At 46.6% G+C, this 21,421-nt stretch overlaps 1 protein-coding gene across 20 annotated transcripts in view; it reads right to left on the reverse strand.

Annotated features, from left to right (window-relative positions):
• BLTP1 (bridge-like lipid transfer protein family member 1) overlaps positions 1–21,421 on the reverse strand; it is a 1,779,540-nt gene that overhangs the window by 665,792 nt on the left and 1,092,327 nt on the right. For all 20 annotated transcript variants that reach the window (XM_069242474.1, XM_069242454.1, XM_069242518.1 and 17 more), the window contains 4 exons: positions 15,339–15,436; positions 9,353–9,538; positions 4,621–4,789; positions 2,604–2,815 (listed from right to left, as the gene is read on the reverse strand). In XM_069242474.1, coding sequence (XP_069098575.1) covers positions 2,604–2,815; positions 4,621–4,789; positions 9,353–9,538; positions 15,339–15,436 — 665 coding nt within the window. The remainder of the gene's footprint in view (positions 1–2,603; positions 2,816–4,620; positions 4,790–9,352; positions 9,539–15,338; positions 15,437–21,421) is intronic.

A 21,421-nucleotide genomic window follows, 5' to 3' on the forward strand; every position in this document is an offset into this window, starting at 1 on the left:
TGTGCAGCTGAGACTTGTTGAAGGATGAGAATCTTGAGTCAACTGTAAATAAGGAACAGGTTTATAGCCCTCAGCTTCAATATGAGACGCAGTCCCAACACTTTTTAGGCAACAGGAAATATCTGCCCTACAGTAGAGACCCTTCCCCACTAAAGTAAGGGAAACCATTCCCATCACTCCTTTGATGAACAGGAAATAAAATGGTCTGTATGGAGGGAGCAATACAAGGGTGGAAAAGGACAGATGGAGGAATCGTAGCCACTTTCCATTTAGTAATTGCTTCCCATTTCCTACATTGGTTGTTGGCTGTGGTAAGGGTAAGGCAACCCTTATTGTACCATCTCAAATCCAAACACTGTTAATAACCTTCTCCTCAGCATTGTCCAGGTGGTCTATTTTTCAGTGTTGGGCTGGTCGACCTTAATTTATGGACTTTAGGCAACAGCTTCCCCCTCTGCCCTAAAGTGTTGCTACGATATCTGTTCAGGTCACCTGGGTAAAAATTCATCTTAGACGCTGGAAGTTTGAACTGTATGAGGTCCTCATAGAATACAATAATTATTTGGCTTAGCATCATGATCATCAGTGTTCTAGGTTAATATTTTTGTTATGATGTTTACCATAATGTATGTGCAAACCCCTCTTTCAAATATCTGGACAATGTTTTACCTATAGTGACAAAGTATGGGGCACCACTAATGGCACAATATGATGCAGACGAGAAATGACAAAATTCATTTACATAAGCAGTGTTGCTTCACTCAACCATTTCATGTCCCATAAATGTCCTAACCCAGTAGGTATCAGATGGTTAAAGGCCTGTAAAAGGGTCAGAGTGGGCAATAGCAAAAAACGAAGGGGAACATGACCTCCATCAACAAAGTCTAAAGTCCATTACGTTTGTCTTCCAATTGATGCCATTCACCCTGCAGAATCTTTGACCTTAAAAACGACCTCCACATTACCTAACAATTTGGACACATAAATGAAAATCAACAAAGAAAGTCATCTGAAAAAATGCTGAGCCACCACAATCTTCAAACAGAGCCATGTATCTTCACACAAATTCTCTACACTTGCATCAGAATCCTGGCCATAACGTTTCACAAATATGTGAAGAAAAGATAAAAATCTTCTAAGGCTTCCCTTCCCAAGAAAGGAGCTGCATTCACACCTTCCCTGGTAGGATGTAAAATGACTCCGCCTCTCTGTGCAATGTAAAGGATTCCACTTTCCTGCATTTGGTGATGTAGGGATATGCAATTGTATCATCCATTAACAGCAGAATCTGGCTTGCCCTCAGAAAAGCAGAGTGCTTTAGTAAAAACCAAAGTACGCTCGTAGCTACAACTAGAAAAGTCCTTATACTTTCAAAACGCTCTAATGTTGGTTGAATTCCTTATTAGCTGGTGTACCTCTCATTCTCATTGTAAGGAGCTTTGCTTGTGGAGCTCCATATTAAATGCTGTTTGGATATGTCTGCGTCAGTTGTCAAATGTTTATCTTTCCATAAAATTAGGCGGGCTGCAGCGTTGCCGAATTGAGTCATGCAAAAACAACCCAAAAAAACTGATGTGACAATACCTCTAAATAAAGCCAGTAGACCTGTATTAACAATAAAGGGATAAACAACTAAATGATCAGCACTTTTTGCCTCAATGCAAGAGCTATTTTGTGAGGTCCTTCAGGCATCTGGATCACAGCTGAGGGACTTTTTGAGAGTTTGGCCAATGTGGGACAGCCACCAATAAGGGGCAGATGTCCCTTACACCCAATTTAGAGAGGCATTTATTCACACTAAATGGCACAGGATAGACATCTGTCCCTTTTGGGCCAAACCCTAAACAAGGTTCTAAGTCGCTATTTTAGTGTTTCAAACAGAACCATCCTTATAACGAGGAACTAATCTAATGTTACAAATCAGCATGTGTATGCCATTGACCTTAGCAGTTTAATACACTAAATCAACAGTGGCAGAAGGGGTCACTTATGTATTCTTCTGGCTGATTCCTGTAGGTGTAAATCCTGTTCTACCCACCCTGGAGGTTTAAAGCACCCCAGAAGGGGCATAAAATCTTAAAAACAAACCAAATGAAAGATAGCATAAAGAAACTAAGATATCTAAGATGGATGCCTATGGGTGTGGCCTGACTGTAGGAGCAGACAGAACTCCCACCACTGCTGCGAAGGATAACTCATTCGAACACAGACATCCTTTTGAACAAAATGTTTTTTCCTATGCACAGCAACATCAACATACATGAATATGACAGAGTAAAATCCGGCTTCAAGGAGACTTTAGTGACTGATTATGAGGTCTGTCACTTTAATAATAGGAGGTTTTCAGGGATACAACTGCAGCCTATGATTCACTTTTTAGCATTGTAATACAATTCCTGTAGTACACAACAGCCTTAAACATTACATTCAGTTATATACATTCAGTATAAGAGTGGCCTCCTATTTAACAGTTAACATCTCCAAGCCAGATGATAGGCTGTAAAATTAGACCAATTTTTAAGGTACTAACTGACAAAAACAATTTTGCCAAGCAGACACAATGACAGTATGATCTTTAGACAACTAATTACATTTTACAATACCTGTGGTGTATTAGTGATGGGCAGGCAGATCCCCAAATCATTAACAGTGAGCTGGAGGAAAAGTGTGCCAAATGCCTGAGCCGACGTTTGCTGGATACCAGGCAGCATGTCTACTACTTCCTTAGTAGCCACGTGCACATCCTTATTTAATGCTAACCGCTGTTCATTCCAGTTATCATAGGCGGCCTTGTAGTTCAACCAAAACAGCACCGCTAAAATGAAAAATAAATATATGTGCATGATCCTGCAAAAATGCTACTGTCACTGGCTTAGCACAAAAAGACTAATAGTTGCACACAATGAATTTTCTCTACTTGGAAGGAAATGAAAAATAAATATCTCAATAACCTGGTACTGAGTTGAAAACATTTTGCATTCATGCTGGCACCTGAAATCAAAGCAACATCAATTGCAGCTAAGGCACTCATTTTTCTCAGGCTGATAATGCCAATCCAGGACCAAACAGGAGTATGCACCTGAATTGGAACTACAACTTCTGCAGAAATACACCACTATTTTGCCCCTCACAAAACATGGCTTCATTTTTGTGGTAAAATATCCAACATTGTGAGTTCTACAGCTAGCACTGGAATAACTGACAAATGTATTACCATGTTATCCCCATCACTTTCGAGTTTATTATACTAAAACCCACCCTCTCTCCCTCTGGAGGACGATCCTGTAGTGCAGGGGTAAAACAGACAGGCAGCAAACATGGGAGGACCCTGAAACACTACCTTCAATTACTTTTTATTTCAATAGATTTAGTACTCACATGAATGTGATGCAATACTTCATTTTAAAATTGTATAAAGCATCTTCCAAAATGTTCTCTAAAGAGAAATTGAGTGAGAAATACAAACTAATATTTAAAGGGCGATGCACGTTTGCACCATCAATCATTTTACTATATGCCTTCATGCCCCCCAGCGCTCAGTGGGTAAGAAGTTTAATAGAGACGAAATTGCAGATCATTTCTGAACAGCACCATTTTTTTATTTTGTTATCCATTTCTCCTTCTCATCTTGAGCTACATCACATTCTTATTTTTCAGATTTGGTCCACCTTTATTTCTCTCAACACCTTGCTGAGTGTGTCTCCACAAGGCACAACAGTGGTTTCCCTTGAGTCGTCTTTTCTCTGCTATCTTTGGGACTTTTAAAGGATCATGTCCATATGTATTATTATTTTGTGTCTGACATTAGTATTGTGCTTTGGTTAAAAGTGCTCGCCAATCCTATAAGCATTTATTACAAAAGCTCTCTGACATAATTACAGCACTATTTTGAACAGATGTAATTCTTACTGGCCAGAGACTAGAGATTATTGTAATTTAGCTGTACGGTCCTGTCCTGGACACTAACTGTTCTCCTCCCCTACTGCCATGCTCTCTCACAGACAGGTTGACAATTACTCTCCAGAAGAGACTTCAAAAGCAATAACTATGCTTCTGTTCATTAGACAAGAATCTGGGGCAAAATCAGCTTTTGCCCATGAGTTCCATTTTATTGCTTCCTCGTCACGAAAGGGGAAAGTAAAGCTGATACAGAAGGCATGATTACCAGTTGAAAGTGAAAAATACCAGGCGAGCCAGTTTCCCTACTTATCCCAACATTTGGAAATCCTAATTAGTGTCCTATTGTAATCTATCACTACAGGGAAACAGTCTGATCATTGCCTGTACCTCATCAACCAACTGCATCCTAGCAATCGACACACTACTGCTCTCAAAGACTCCAAAGGTGTTCAAAGGGGACTGTTGTGACATATGCATTCCATGAAACACAGCCTATTTCTCCTTCTCTTGAACGGACACTCAAAAGCCATCAAAATTGCAATCAGGGGAAAAAGGTCTATTTTAATATTTTTTCATAATTACAAGTTAAAACAAGAAATCATGTTATTGAGATGGTACAAGAGAATGAACAGCCTTCTTCAATAATGGCTTTATATGTTTGTGAGTTAATTGCTGGAAATACATAATAATGGGGAAAGGGGAACAAGTATACTATAATACCTCTGTCGAAGGCAACTGGCTGCGCATAGACGATTGGTCTGTTTAAAGTAATAAGCACTGCCTCACGATCAGATGAGCCACTTATTTCTTCTTGAAGAGCATTTCGTAAACCAATTTTTGTTTTGAAATAAGCAACTTGGTGGAAGTCAGAACCAGCTTCTTCATAAACCTTTGAGAAATTAAGGAGAAACAGAATTAGTAGGTTATATAAAATGAATGTCTGATGTGTTAGTAGATATAGGCCCTCATTCTGACCCTGGCGGTCAAAGACCGCCAGGGCGGAGGACCGCGGGAGCACCGCCGACAGGCCGGCGGTGCTCCAATGGGGATTCCGACCGCGGCGGTAAAGCCGCGGTCGGACCGGCACCACTGGCGGGCTCCCGCCAGTGTACCGCCGCCCCATTGAATCCTCCACGGCGGCGCAGCTTGCTGCACCGCCGCGGGGATTCCGACCCCCCCTACCGCCATCCAGATCCCGGCGGTCCGACCGCCGGGATCCGGATGGCGGTAGGGGGGGGTCGCGGGGCCCCTGGGGGCCCCTGCAGTGCCCATGCCACTGGCATGGGCATTGCAGGGGCCCCCGTAAGAGGGCCCCTACATGTATTTCACTGTCTGCTGCGCAGACAGTGAAATACGCGACGGGTGCAACTGCACCCGTCGCACAGCTTCCACTCCGCCGGCTCGATTCCGAGCCGGCTTCATCGTGGAAGCCTCTTTCCCGCTGGGCTGGCGGGCGGTCTGAAGGCGACCGCCCGCCAGCCCAGCGGGAAAGTCAGAATTACCGCCGCGGTCTTTCGACCGCGGAACGGTAACCTGACGGCAGGACTTTGGCGGGCGGCCTCCGCCGCCCGCCAAGGTCAGAATGAGGGCCATAGTGCTTTATGAAAAGATACTTTCATGTTTTTAAGGGCAAAAAACACAGCACATCACTTCAGATATCTAAATAAAGGCAACACAGGTACTACTCAAAATAAAAGAAATATCATTTGTGTTTCCGACTTAAAGAGATATGTACAGTGATTGGTGGCAGAAGTCTGATACCACCAGAAGCGGTAATATTCAACTTTTGAAAGTTTATTTATGGCAAAGCAGTACAAGCAACATTATTGCTTGAGGGACACATTGCACATATATGAGAGAAGAAAATATCAGTCATTATGGGCGGATCACCTTCCGATATCTTAATGTGGATTATAAACAGAAGCCATACCCTTACATTCTGTCACTGGTGTTGGCTGATAACGTTTCTATGGCATAAGTAGAGTGCACCTTTACCAACATATATTGCTCCAAGGAGCTGTTGGTGACACATTTGCTCACATTCCAAAACATTACTATGGTCAAGTGGTCAGACCACCACCTGGTTGCCTTCCAACACAAGACACCACAATTACCTCCACCTAAATCCATTTTAACCGCAACTATGTATGTATCTTGGAGCAAGATTAATTTGGAGGACCCAGAAACCCAGCGTACTTCCAAAACTGTTCTGGACAAAATAAACTCAGATCAAAAATTCTATGGATGGCTCCATGAAGACTTTGATATCTTAATATTACACAAAACATCTAAACACGACAAAAGAAAACAAACCCCATGGATGACTGTATACTAATAAAAGAAACTAGAAATAAGCTTTGGCGCACCTGGTCTAAAAGAAACAACCCTCAACACAAAATGTGCAAGTTAACAATAAAAAAAAACAAGTCAGACAGAATCCACAGCACAAAATGTCTCAGTAAAAAAATAATAAAATACTCACTGAATTTTGCCTGCAGGACAGTGTGGGCCTAGGTATGCCCAATTTCGAATTGTATTATGCTGCCGCCCAGCTGCAGTGGCCCATCAGCTGGATTGGGGAATACTGCACCGCAGAGCAAAAGGTAATAACAGATACACTAGCTCTGACATCACCATATACCTGGTTATCGGTCAGAACATGCCCCAGTCACTGTGGTAACGTCATACTAGAAACTGCTAAAACATGTTGGCTAAAGAAGTTGGGTCCTCATCACCACCTTATCTGAGAAAAATGTTGCATAGAGCACATTAAAAGAAAGAGTTTGCTTGCTCACACACCTAGCCATTGTTATGGCGGTGAGAAAGACCATTCTCAACCTTAAATGTCTCAATGGAGAACTGTGCATCCTCTTGAAGTACAAGTTACTTACCTTCGGTAACAAAATATCTGGTAGAGACATATTCTAGTTGCAGATTCCTTACCTTAGAATTTCCCCCAGGCATCAGACTGGATCTAGAGATTTTTCTTAGGGCAATACCCTTGCGCGTTGGTAGGTGGCATTGGTTGACTCCGCGGGCATTGTTGGGGTCGTAGTTGCCGTGATGACGTCGGGAGTAGTACATAGACGCCGCCCTCGCACAGTGACGTTAGTTCTTTTCTTTCCATGCCACACGCTTATCCGGAGACAGCTACCCTGGTCTCTTTTGTAGTGAGATATTTGGTGCGTTTAGGATGTCCCCAAAGACCGGTTTCAAGCCGTGCAAGCATTGCCACCGCATGATGTCGGTGACGGATCCGCATCGGGTTTGTTTGTGGTGTCTCGAGCGTGACCACGACCCGAAGTTGTGCTCTGAGTGCCGGGCCATGCACCCGAAAGCTTTGAGGGAGCGGTCTCTCAAACTCCTGGCGGCCTGGCACTGGATTTTGCGAAAGTCCCGGTCTCGATCGAGAGAAAGGTCTTGAGACTGTTTGCAGAGCCATCACCACTTGTTTTCAAAATCTTCGGGTGCAGGTAAGAAAAAGAATAAGTTGAAGAGGTCCCATCGTTTTCTGACTTCCCTCTGTCGCTCGGCTGACGCGACGCGAGAGGGGTGTCAACGCTCAAGGCCTCCGTCCTCGGAGTCTGTGTTTGGGTCTGCTCCGCGCTGCCCCAAGTTTCCAGAAGCCGGAGTGACCCCCACCCAACTTAAAGAATTCTATGAGGCCATGCGACTCATCTTTGGGTGGACCGACCCCGATACGGCACCTTCGGGCCCAAGGGGTTCAGTTAAGGGGCCTTTGTGTTCCGCTTCGGCCAGCAAGGTATCCTCTGGATACACTCGCGGATCCGCACCAGTGCCGGTCGCACCCTTGAGACCTTCCTCGGCACCAGGTTGATTGTTGACGCTTCGCACAGCAGTAGTGCCCACTATTGACATCAACCCGATCCTTATCCCTGATTACTTGGAGTCGGAGCGGCGTCGGCTGACAACGCCTTTGTATTCGATGGGGCCTATTCACCCCAGGTCGGATTTGGACCCTTTTTCCTATGGGTACGAATTCGGGGAAGGATCGTAGGGGTCCCTGGACCCTTATGAATACCAGGATGACCCATCTTTAGACTGGGTACAGGAATTGGGGGACGCCAGTGATCTGGATACTTCTCCAGACGCTGGCATGCTGTCTCCTCCTAACGTGGCTACGGCGGAGGGAGCAACTTATGGTATGGTGGTCAGTAGGGCAGCTGAGGTCCTTGCAAAAGGGAAAGCATAGGAAGTGGCACTAGAGAAGAAGCAGGCGCCAAGGTTGGTGCTGGACCCGATATGGAATAAGGAGCACAGAGGGTGCCGAAGACAGACCTGACGGCAGACGTCAGACTGGAGGCCCATCAGGTTAAAAAAGCAGCACAAGAGGGAGAAGGTGAAGTGCCGAAGATACGTAGCATAATCTCTCTGAAGGCTTCTACTTGTTGCAAAGTCACAGACGGACCAAAGAACTCAAGGTGCATCAGGAGTATAATCGGAATCCGGTTCAATGGAGATCGGGAGAAAAAATAGGAGGCAAGCTCATACCTCTGCGCCCTCTCTGGACTTCTATAGTGGCGGGAAAGGGCCACTTGCTCTTATTATCTTTGACCGTGATGACCTACAGCAGGAACAACTGCGGGAGCAGGAACAGGATTATCTTTTTCATTTCAACAGTTCACAGTGTGAAGTTTTCTCATTCTTGGGGATGTAGAGTTTGCCGTTGCATTCCCTTGTGGCCTTTAGGTTCATCTGGGTGCAATTGCCACAGTCCTTGGAGTGCTAGTCCTATCCCAAACACCACAAACCGACTGTGCGGGCCTGTTGCAGATATTTGTTGCAACAGTCTCTGCACAGTATAAACTCTGTTGTTTTAAGGGTGACATTTCCATTTCACACTGGATGTTAAGACACAATTTGGAGAAAAAGTGCCTCGTCAGAGGCCAAGGAATAGCTTCAATCTGTGTCTGAAGGCCAGGAAATAAAAGAACTGATGTAGCTGGCTTTGTATATACTATCTCAAAGTGAGAGACAGTGTGCACAAAGTCCAGGAGTTCCCCTTAGAGATTGATAGTGGCAATAATAGATAATACTAATGCTCTATTTGTGGTAGTGTGGGAGAAAAAGACTAAGTCGACATGGCACTCCCCTCAGGGTGCCATGTCCACAACCCACTGCCTGTGGCATAGGTAAGTCACCTCCCTAGCAGGCCTTACAAACACTGAGTTGATGCTCATGTGCATTAAGGACTAAGGTAAGAGTCACAGTACATACCGTGACTCTAAGCTTCTTAGAAGAAATACGAGTTGAAATGCCCAAGCCCAACACCAGATGGCAGGAGTGTGAAGCATGTGTGTAACTACAGCTACCAATGCTGGAGTAATAGAAGCATTAGAATTCTTTCTGGCAAAGCTAATGTGTTGCACATATGAATGCCCACTACTGTATCATTAACAATTAAATAAACACCACTTCAGGCCATACTAACCTGGTGTTTGACAATCTGTCCTAATGCAAGATTTAATTCCACTTGACACTTGCCAAACAGTTTCAAATAGCTGCTGCTTCCTGGCAATGCTTTGGTCTGCATTCGGTTTGAGAGTTCCAGTTCTATTCGTCCAGTCTCGAATCTGACTGCTCTCATCGATGGGGTGGTAGCTGTCACTTGGATAAGCTGTCAATCAGTGAAAGTGAAAAGGGAAAGTTAGTAAGCATATTTCTATAATGATTGTAAATGCATACAGTATGAGAAATGTATAAGTTACACAGGGGAAACAGCGAAGGTGGATGGGACAAGAAACAGGTCAACTGAGCATTGACAACCTTGTGAACTGATGGTGTTTAGTGAATGTCAGTATAGAACAAGTTACTTACCTTCAGTAATGAATTATCTGGTAGAGACTCTATCCAGCTGCAGACTCCTTATCTTTGGTTTTCCCCAGGCGTCAGACTGGAACTGGAAACCTTTGCTCGGACAATACTACTGTGCGTGCCGCCAGGTGGCTCCATTCGGTTCCACATGGCGTAATTGGCGCCGGAAGTGATGTTGCGGTCACCTATATAGGTGCCACTCTGGTGCGTGGGCGTCAGTTACTTTAATCACAACTTTCCACACCAGAAGTGCAGAGCCATGACAAGAACTGGTGCTTATGCATGTCCAAATTAAGGCCCTGAAAAAGAATTACCCTGACTATAGCAAATGAGTCCACAGAGCAGGGGGGGGCATGGGTGGGTGTAATGAATCTGCAGCTAGATAGAGTCTCTACCAGATACTGTGTTACCCAAGTAAGCAACTTGTTCATCTGATAGAGACCTGTAGCTGCAGATTCCTTACCTTTGGTTAGATAACCCAAACCATGTCCTTCTGGCGGTGGGCTGCAGACAAATGCTTTCAAATTAGAAAGTCCTCTAGGACTGAGTGAGCCCATCCCTGCAAACTCACTCTCCAGGCAGTATTGTTTGGCAAACGTGTGCAGGGACGCCCACATTGCTGCCTGACAGATGTCCAGGACTGGGACTCCATGATTAGGCCCTCAGGAGGCAGCTTCTTAGCCAGGGCGTAGCAGATCTTAATACAGAGAGTGACCCAGCACAAAATGGTCCATTTCTGTACTGTCTGACCTTTTCTTTGTTCGCACATAGCCCACAAAGAGTTGGTTGGCTACAAGGAACCCTTTTGTGTGATCAAGGTAGAATGACAACGCTCTTTTTGGGTCCAGTTGGTGAAGTCACTCCTCTTCCTTAGAGGGATGCAGGGAGCAGTGAAGGTGGGCAGGGTGACAGTTTGTCCCACATGAAATGGGGTCACCACCTTCGGAATGAAAAAGGCATGGGTGCTAAGCACTACCTTGTCTGGAAATATTGCGAGATATAGGGGCCTGGATGGCAAGACCTGTATTTCACTCACCCTCCAGGCAGGTATTTTGGCAAAGAAAATGGCTGTTTTGATGATGAGCAGCCTGAGGAGACAACTGTACAGTGGCTCGAAATGAGCAGACATGAGGTAAGTGAGAACTAGATTAAGATCCCACTAAGACATGATAAAGGGAGTAGGGGGAAACATACATACAAGTCACTTTAGAAACCTATTTAGAATAAGGGACTTAAAGAGGGTTGGTCAGGCAGCTGCAGAAAAGTCGACAGAGCAGACAGATAGCCCTTAGGAGTGACCTGAGAAGAGCCTTGCTGAGCAAAAGAAAGAATGAGAAGAAGATTATCTGAGAGAAGAACAGAAAGAGGATTGAATGACTTCTCTGTACAATATTTCACAAATTTTTGCCAACAGAAGGCGTATAATGTTTATTTGGAGGATCGCCTGGCTGCCATGATAACCTTACAGATTTCGAGAGGAAGGTTGAAAGCTGTGAACTGTCGCAGCTCAATTTCCACGCATGAAGGTGCAGAGTTGACAGATTCGGGTGGAGAACCCTCCACTGCTGCTGCAACAGAAGTTCATCCCGAAGGGGCAGCCTGCACACTTTCAGAAGCTCTGGAAACCAGACTCTCTGTGCACAGTCCGGAGTCACAAGGATGACTTGGGCTTGGTCGTTCTTGATCTTCTTCAGAACTCTGGGCAGGAGTATGAACAGAAAGGCGTACAGGAGGCCTGATCTCCAATCGTGAAGAAAAGTGTTGCTGAGCGATTGCCGCCCTGGAACTCCAATGTGTAACACTTCTGACATTGAACATTCTCTTCGGAGGCGAGCAGATCTAACCATGGCTCCCTCAACTGCTGAAAAGACCTTGCACCACCTCTGAATGGAGATGCCACTCATGATCCGCTAGGCATCAACAGCTGAGTTAGTCCACCCTGGTGTTCAGAGAACCAGCCAGGTGTTGAGCCACCAGGGGTATGCCCTGCTGTTCCAGCCATGTCCAGAGACAACCCACTGTGCCCTGCTTGTTGCAGTATCACATGGCTGTGGTGATGTCTGCGAACACCGGCACCAACTTCCCCTTGAAAGAGGGAAGAAATGCCTTCAGTGCTAGCCGGATCGTCCGGAGCTCTAACATGTTGATGTGGAGTCTGAATTCCATTGGAGACCAAGACCAGAGTCCTCTGATCTCCACCCCTCCCAGATGGCCGCCCCATCCCGGAAGTGACACATCTGTCACTACTGAAAGGTATGGTTGGGAAAGGGAGAGAAGTCTGCCTCCAACCCAAGTGTAGTTCAAAATCTACCACTGCAGGTCTTTCGCAGTTCCCTCTGAGATCTGGACCATTTCAGACAGATTTCCCTGATGCTGCGACCACTGGAACTTTAGGTCCCACTGCAGAGCCTGCATATGCCATCTGGCATGATTCACCAACAGGATGCAGGAGCCTAGGAGGCCAAGCAGCCTCATAATCAGTCTCACCGAAACCCAGGATAGAGGCTGAAAAATTGGTATCAATACCTGAATATCCTGGACTCGCTGCTCGGGAGGAAAAGCCAGAAATTGCACTGTGTCCAGAACAGCTCCTATAAAAAGAGAGAGTCTGAGAGTGAGTCAGGTGTGACCTCAGCACGTTTATTATGAACCCAAGCGAATTCAAAAGGTTTGCCGTACTCTGGAGGTGGGAGACAACTGCCTGGGGTGAGCTTGCCTTCAACAGTCAGTCATTGAGATAGGGGAAGACAAACTGCTGCCCTGTGCAGATGATCTGAGACCACCATCAGCAGCTTGGTAAACACCGGAGGCCAAATGGCAGCACAGTGAAGTGAATGTGTTTGGAGACTACTTTGATCTGCAGGTAACGCCTGTGGGCTGGCAGGATGGGAATATGAAAATATGCATCCTCTAATTTCAACACTATCACCTAGTCGTCTAGGGCGGAAAAGACCTGAGCCAATGTGAGCATCATGAACTTCTTCTTCTTGAGGAAGAGTTTTATGGTCCGTAGGTCTAGAACAGGGCGAAGACTCTTGTTCTTTTTGGATATCTGAAAGTAATGGGAAAAACAACCACTGTCTAATTCTAATACTGGGGCCTTTTCTATGGCTTCATTGGCCAAGAGAGCCGTAACTTCCTCTCGGAGTAGAGACAAGTGATCCTCCACCAGACAAATGATCCTCCACCAGCCGTTCGAATGATGGCAGTATTGTGGGAAGAAAAGACACAGCATAGCCTTTACTGATGATCTGCAGTACCCATGCGCCCGGTGTTATCGACTGCCAGCGGAAAAGATGATGGTGTATTCTCACTCTAACTGGGCAAGCATGGTCCTTCAGAACCAACTAGGAGGGCTTTGAGGCTGCAGCTGCCAGAGGCTGAGTAGCGAACGACTTCTGGCCTCCAGACTCTCTAGGTCTCAAGGCCTGGGGTGGTTGCCTAGGAGGGTGGCTGTCATAGTGCTGGTGCAGTGCCACACCCCTTCCGTAGCCATGAAAGGGGCGAAAGGCAGATGGTGAACAAGGGGTCGCAGAGAGGCCCAAGGACTTGGCTGTAACCGGGGAGTCCTTAAAACTCACCAGTACCAAGTCTACCTTCTAGCCAAACAAACAAGTGCCATTGAAGGGCATGTCCATCAGGGTTGTTTGAACAACCCTCGAAAAACCAGATGTTCTCAGCCAGACGTGGCGCGTGAAGGCCACTGTCGATGCTACTGCTCTGTATAGCAAGTCAGTCATTTCTAAGCCACGTTGAATGGTGAACTTTGCTGTGTCCCTCTTGTCTTATACTGTTTGGGAAGAATATGGCCCGGGCCTCCTCCAGGACCTGAGGCAGCGCTTGCTTAACTGCATCCCAAATGGTGTGTGAGAAACAGTCCAATAAGCAGGAGGTGTTCACCGACCTCAGTGCCAGGTTGGTTGGAAAAAATATCTTCCAAGATTGTCCAGCCGCTTAGATTCCCTGTCCGGTGGAACAGAAGGGAATGTGCCATGGGAAGTGGAGGCTTTGACTACCAAGCTTTCAAGGGTGGGGTGTTGGCTGAGGAAGCTGGGGTCACCCAGTGCAGGGCAACTGTCATATTTGTAGAAGCTCCTGTGCTGGGCTTCGACCAAGTTCCCAGCAGGACGTCTGTAAGTGCTTCATTAAAGGGCAGAAGGGGTTAGGATGTAGAAGCCCCTGGCTGAAGCACTTCCGTCAAGATGTTCATCTTGACAGCCACTGAGGGAAGCTCGAGGTAGAGGACATCCACTGCCCTACGCACCAGTAATGCACAGGAAGCTCCCTCCTCCGTAGCCACAGTGGGGGAGAGAGCAAGCCAGTATCTGGATAGGTGTCCGGGACCACTGGCATCACCTAGCTCCTCATACCAGTCCAAAGATCTCTCCAACTGGTGTTCTAAAGGGTCCAGTGACCCCTCCCAATCTTCTCCCATGACTGACTGTGTGAAATAAGGCTCAGTCAACGATCTAGCATCTGGGGAATTGCTCCGGCGCCAGATCGTCTGGAATCAGAATGAGGCTGGCGCAGCTGGTGGGTATCAGCGGCACTGGGAGCATCGGGACCAGCACTGAAGTTGGTCTAGGTACGACCGCGCCTGTCTGGGTCCATGAGACCCCCATTAGAGCTAAGGCAGAAGCCGCTGGTGTGGAACTGGATGGGGCGCCTTCTGACCCCCGAGGCCCGAAGGCACGCCAGTGGTGTCAGCCCACTCTAATACAGGCTGACCCCACTGGCCTCGAAAAAATCTGAGTGGGTGTGATCCAGCTCAAGGAAACAGGGGTGGGGGTGCGGAGTCGAACTGGGCAATGGCTCTGCAGAACTGTGACAGACGAGGTGAAGTCAAAGCTGTCTTGGACTTCTTTTTTGCCTCTTCCCAGAGTACCCCAAAGACCTTGAGTGGCACAAAGAGGACTCTGGGCTCCACGAGCGGTCCAGCGACGACCTTCTCAACTACGACCTCTGTGCTGGTGTCATCGCCTGCGGGGCCACAAGCAGTTTTAGGTACCCCTCCCTCAAAGCCTTCGGCACCAGGGCCAAGCACGACTTGGAGCCATGGTCGCACTTGTGGCACCAGAGGCAAACGAGATGGCGGTCATAACCAACATGGCGCACTGACAGTTGCCACACAGTTTGAACCCAGCCTTCTTCAATGACATCCTCAACATACTTGAAGAAAAAATCTCAACAAAACATCGAAAAAAAGGCCTGTCAAAAAGTGACAGAGGGGTAGCTCTCTCCAGATCTGAGCTAACTGGTGTGGAAACAAAATAACTGATGCCCTCACACCCGGGTGGTGCCTATATAGGTGAAAGCAAAGTCATTCCCAGCACAGACGCCATGCGGAGCTGAATGGAGCCACCCAACGACGTGCACAGGGGTACTGCTGGAAGAAAAGTTTCTGGATCCAGTCTGATGCCTTGGGAAAATCAAAGATAAGGAATCTGCAGTTAGAAGTCTCTATCAAATTGTGTTGTTTAGTAATATGAGCAACACATTTACAGAGGACCAGGGTCACATTAATGAACTACAAGTGGGTTAATGCTGTAAGTAGGAAAAAAAACTTTCACATAAGGTGATTAGAAGGTTTATTTTATAGTCACCTTAAAATGCAAGTTCAGAGAGTACAGCAGAATTTTGGGCTTTTCACCATCAGCTGTGCCATCATGTTCATTCCAAAGAGGAATAGGTTGCTCTCCTCCTGCAGAGAGAATTCAGTTACAGAGTTAAAAAACTTTACTTTCTACAGGGAGTGCAGAATTATTAGGCAAGTTGTATTTTTGAGGATTAATTTTATTATTGAACAACAACCATGTTCTCAATGAACCCAAAAAACTCATTAATATCAAAGCTGAATATTTTTGGAAGTAGTTTTTAGTTTGTTTTTAGTTTTAGCTATGTTAGGGGGATATCTGTGTGTGCAGGTGACTATTACTGTGCATAATTATTAGGCAACTTAACAAAAAAAAATATATACCCATTTCAATTATTTATTATTACCAGTGAAACCAATATAACATCTCAACATTCACAAATATACATTTCTGACATTCAAAAACAAAACAAAAACAAATCAGTGACCAATATAGCCACCTTTCTTTGCAAGGACACTCAAAAGCCTGCCATCCATGGATTCTGTCAGTGTTTTGATCTGTTCACCATCAACATTGCGTGCAGCAGCAACCACAGCCTCCCAGACACTGTTCAGAGAGGTGTACTGTTTTCCCTCCTTGTAAATCTCACATTTGATGATGGACCACAGGTTCTCAATGGGGTTCAGATCAGGTGAACAAGGAGGCCATGTCATTAGATTTCCTTCTTTTATACCCTTTCTTGCCAGCCACGCTGTGGAGTACTTGGACGCGTGTGATGGAGCATTGTCCTGCATGAGAATCATGTTTTTCTTGAAGGATGCAGACTTCTTCCTGTACCACTGCTTGAAGAAGGTGTCTTCCAGGAACTGGCAGTAGGACTGGGAGTTGAGCTTGACTCCATCCTCAACCCGAAAAGGCCCCACAAGCTCATCTTTGATGATACCAGCCCAAACCAGTACTCCACCTCCACCTTGCTGGCGTCTGAGTCGGACTGGAGCTCTCTGCCCTTTACCAATCCAGCCACGGGCCCATCCATCTGGCCCATCAAGACTCACTCTCATTTCATCAGTCCATAAAACCTTAAAAAAATCAGTCTTGAGATATTTCTTGGCCCAGTCTTGACGTTTTAGCTTGTGTGTCTTGTTCAGTGGTGGTCGTCTTTCAGCCTTTCTTACCTTGGCCATGTCTCTGAGTATTGCACACCTTGTGCTTTTGGGCACTCCAGTGATGTTGCAGCTCTGAAATATGGCCAAACTGGTGGCAAGTGGCATCGTGGCAGCTGCACGCTTGACTTTTCTCAGTTCCTGGGCAGTTATTTTGCGCCTTGGTTTTTCCACACGCTTCTTGCGACCCTGTTGACTATTTTGAATGAAACGCTTGATTGTTCGATGATCACACTTCAGAAGCTTTGCAATTTTAAGAGTGCTGCATCCCTCTGCAAGATATCTCACTATTTTTGACTTTTCTGAGCCTGTCAAGTCCTTCTTTTGACCCATTTTGCCAAAGGAAAGGAAGTTGCCTAATAATTATGCACACCTGATATAGGGTGTTGATGTCATTAGACCACACCCCTTCTCATTACAGAGATGCACATCACCTAATATGCTTAATTGGTAGTAGGCTTTCGAGCCTATACAGCTTGGAGTAAGACAACATGCATAAAGAGGATGATGTGGTCAAAATACTCATTTGCCTAATAATTCTGCACTCCCTGTATTGTCACTGTTAAGGAAAAAAAAAAGCTTTCATGAAAAAGTGAATATGACAGAAACATATCAAATTATTAATTCATATTATTTGATTTTTCACACAAGCATAATTTCCTTTGAGTATGGCAGCTGATCATCACAAATCGTCAGCTGTGGTAACGTGTGCAGTATTATTGCATTAAAGGACTATAGATGACACCTGTCACAATTTACAAAGAACTAAATGGTGGCACATTTCATTCATGTTTTCTTTACTATAGCCCTATGTAAAATCCAACACAGCTTTAAATGTCGCTAAGAGAAATGATAATTAATTCTAAAGCATGACTTATCCTTCTTGTATGGTTCAATCAATCAATCAGTGTTTATAAAGCGCAGCTACTCACCCACAAGGGTCTTAAGGCGCTAAGGGGGGGATATGTAGTGTCCACCGGTGAGGTGGTTCTTAAAAAAGTCATGTCTTCAGCTCCTTCGTGAGGATGAGGAGGTGGGTGCAATCTATAAATGGCACACATCTGATTCGAATTTCACTGAACCCAAAAATAGATACTTAAAGTCCATAACTCACAAAAATTCCATTGATTGAGTCATAGTCTTCTTTATTCTTCATACAACTCCTTCATCATAATTGCTCTTGTTCCAGTCCAGTCACCACGTGTTTCGTCTGGGGAATACCCCTTGACTTCCTCAGGACTTTCTGATCTCTCAAAATAAATCACCATAATGTTTATCGTTCTTTTGGTTTAATATTGTGCTGTTCCCTATCCGACCGTCTGCATGTAATATGTCAGCTGGAATTAAACTTTAATGGGGCATCCTGAACAAAAATATGAGAACTAAGCATTTATATTACATGCAGACGGTCGGATAATGAACAGCACGATGCCTGTTCTGGTTTTCCTGATGCTGGGTACTTCAGCGAGAGAGATCTGGGCTGAGCGCAGGGCCCTGTGGGGTGCATGGAAGTTGAGTCACCTGTTCAGGTGGGCTGGTCTGGTGTTGTGGAGGGCTTTGTGTGAGTGTGTGAGGATCTTGAAGGCGATTCTTTTCTCTATGGGAAGCCAGTGTAGTGTGCGCAGGTGATGCAAGATGTGGCAGTGTTGAGGCAGGTCGAGGACCAGTCTGGCGGCGGCATTCTAGATGTTCTGTAGTTTACGGGTGAGATTCTTGTTGATTCCAGCAGAGAATGCATTGCCGTAGTCCAGTCTGCTGGTGATGAGGGCGTGTGCGACAGTCTTTCTGTGTTCGAGGGGGATCCATTTGAAAGTCTTGCATAGAAGGCGTAGTGTGCGGAAACAGGTGGATGTGACGGAGTTGATTTGGTGGTTCATGTTGAGTTTGTAGTCCAGGATGATTTCGAGGTTGCAAGCTTGGTTTGTGGAGGTGGGCGGGATTCCGAGGGTGGGTGGCTACCAGGAGTCGTTCCATGCGTCAGGTTGAGGGCCCATGATGAGTACTTCTGGCTGGTTCACGTTGAGTTGGAGGCAGCTGTTTCTCATCCAGTTGGCGACTGCTTCCATGCCTTTGCGAAAGTTGTCTGGCTGTGTTGGGTTCGTTGGATAGGGAGAGGATGAGTTGCGTGTCGTCAGCATAGGAGATGATGTTGATTCCGTAGCTTCTGACTACGGCGACCAGCGGGCCATGTAGATGTTAAACAGCGTGGGGCTGAAGGAGGATCCCTGGGGAACTCCGCAAGTGGTAGGTGTGGGGTATGCGAGAAAACGGGGGAGTCTCACTCACTGAGTTCTGCCGGAGAGGAAGGATTGGATCCATTTGAGGGCCTCGTCTCTGATGCCGGCTTCATGAAGTCTGCGTATCAGGGTGTGGTGGGAGACTGTGCTAAAGGCTGCCGAGACGTCTAGCAGGATGAGTGCCACCGTCTCTCCCTTGTCCAGCAGGGAGCGGATGTCGTCTGTTGCTATGGTTTTTCATGAATCTGGATTGGGAGATGTCGAGGATGTTGTGGTCTTCGTTAAAGTTGGAGGTTGGCTGTTGACAGCTTTTTCGATGACTTTCGCAGGAAATTGGAGTAGGGATATGGGCCTGAGGTTATTGAGGTTGGTGGGGTCTGCCGAGGTATGGTTCTGTACACTCTCCTTTTGCCAGCTCAAATGTCGGTAACATTCTATTTTTGGGTTGAATGGGGAGAATGCCTGTCTTTCACCAGTCCAGCATAATGATCATCCAAAATATTTTTCTCCCACGGCACAGTGGATGCTGTATTTTATAGCAGCTACTGTGGTGATTTCAACAAAAGGCATATTTGTGACACAAATACTAAAATACTATATAGGCAATCCTCTACTATCAGATGAGTAAACACTATTATATACACCTTAGTTGTCAGGAATGAGCAGGGAAAGTAATAGAAAACAGTGCAAGAACAATAGACAATAGTGACCCAGGGGGACCCCAAACCATATACTAAAAAATGGAATGAGAATGACGGATCTCCACTCACGTAAGTGGAACCTGTAGAGGGGAACTGGAGGAATTAGGACCCGCAAAAGGTAGGTACCAGAGTGTCTCCAACAACCAGGAGAGAAGAGGTAAGTACCTGTTTTTTCCCAAATCCACACAGAAACCTCGGAAAAGGACTGGGCAAGACCCAGGCAAGGCTGCAAGAAACAGAAGATGGCTCCAGACACAGGAGTACCTGCAAATGAAGGGGACCAAGTCCAGTTTCAGTTGGGGTGTCCGGTTGGGCAGGAGCCACTGCCCATCCTTCTGGAGATGCAGGACCAGGTCGACAGTGAAGACCAGGAGTCCGCTATGCAGCACAGGAGCAGTGGAAGAGTTCTGGAAGTGATGCAGTCAATGTCCCAAGTCCGAAGAAGAGTTGCAGTCCATGAGTGGTGTGGAAAAAACATCAACAAACCTTGGCAAAGGCAAAAGACACAGAAGAAGAGTTGCAGAGCTGGCGGGGACCAGGAAGGTCTGAGGGGACTCAACCCAAGGAGGAGAGTCCCAGGCAACCTCAGCAATCAGGAGAGTAAGAAGTGGTGGATGCAGCACCCACAGGCAACTCACAGGCAGCAGGCACAGGAGTAACAGCGAGGCCCACTCAGCACACCTGGAAAGGAGTTCCACATCGCTGGAGCACCAGGCAGGAGACCACGCGTAGCAGGGAAGAGTGCTGGAGGCCTGGGCTACACGGAGCCTGAAAGTCCCAAGGAAGAAGAGCCAACAAGCCTTGGAAGCTGCAAGTTGTGGTGCACAGGGGTACTGTCCTGCAAGGAGAGGCAAAGACTCACCACCTCCCAAGTTGGACAACTGGTAGAGGGGACCACTCAGGACCACAACCTGGGTTGCTGGATCCATGCAGGGTTGCAGGAGAGAGGACCACGCAGCCAGTCATCATTGCAGTTGGTGCCTGTGGATGCAGGGGGGTGACTCCTTCACTCCAAGGCAGATTCCTTTTTGCTTCTTGATGCAGACTGAAGACTTGTTCCCTCAGAGGATGCACAGCCAGGGAAATGTTGCAGTTGCTGGAAGGAGCCTGAGAAACAATGGTGCAGAGTGAAGTTGTCGCTGAAGCTGCAGATTGTAGGTTTCTGTGAAGTCCAGTTGTGGTTCCAGTGGCCCTAAGTTGAAGTAAGCGTTGCAGAGGAGTCCTGCTGGAATCATGCACGTCGAATCTGAGGACCCACCCAAGAGGGAGACCCTAAATAGCCCTGGAAGAGGGATTGGTCACTTAGCAAGGTGACCACCTATCAGGAGGGGGCTGTGACGTCACCTGCCTGACCTGGCCACTCAGATGCCTCTGCCCAACCTGATTTCAAGATGGCAGAGTCAAGTGGCCACCTGGAGGAGCTCTGGGCACCACCCCTGTGGTGGTGATGAACAGGGGAGTGGTAACTCTCCTTTCCATTATCCAGTTTCAAGCCAGAGCAGGGACTGAGGGTCCCTGAACTGGTGCAGACTTGTTTATGCAAGGAGGGCACCAAATGTGCCCTTCAAAGCATATCAGTGGTTTGGGGAGGCTACCCCTCCCAAGCCATCTAACACCTATTTCCAAAGCGGGAGGGTGTTGCTCCCTCTCCCAAAGGAAATCCTTTGTTCTGCCTTCCTGAGCTTAAGCTGCTCAAGCAGCAGCAGGGTAGAAACCAGTCTGGAGAATGACAGCAATGCGGGCTTCCTGGGAAAACTGGTAGGAGCAAAGCTGGGGGCCCTCTAAGGAGCCTCCAGAGTGCTTGGAATGATACAATCAATAACGGCAACAGTTTTGGGGTATGATTCCGACATGTTTGATACCAAACATGCCCAGGTTCAGAGTTACCTTTATGTAGCTGGACATAGCTACTGACCTACGTCCATATACGGGTAAAAATGGCTTCCCTGCACTCATGAAATCCATTAAAATTAAGTTGGAGTTCGTGGGGG

Source organism: Pleurodeles waltl, chromosome 1_2, assembly GCF_031143425.1.
Source record: "Pleurodeles waltl isolate 20211129_DDA chromosome 1_2, aPleWal1.hap1.20221129, whole genome shotgun sequence".
Taxonomy (NCBI): Eukaryota; Metazoa; Chordata; class Amphibia; order Caudata; family Salamandridae; genus Pleurodeles; species Pleurodeles waltl.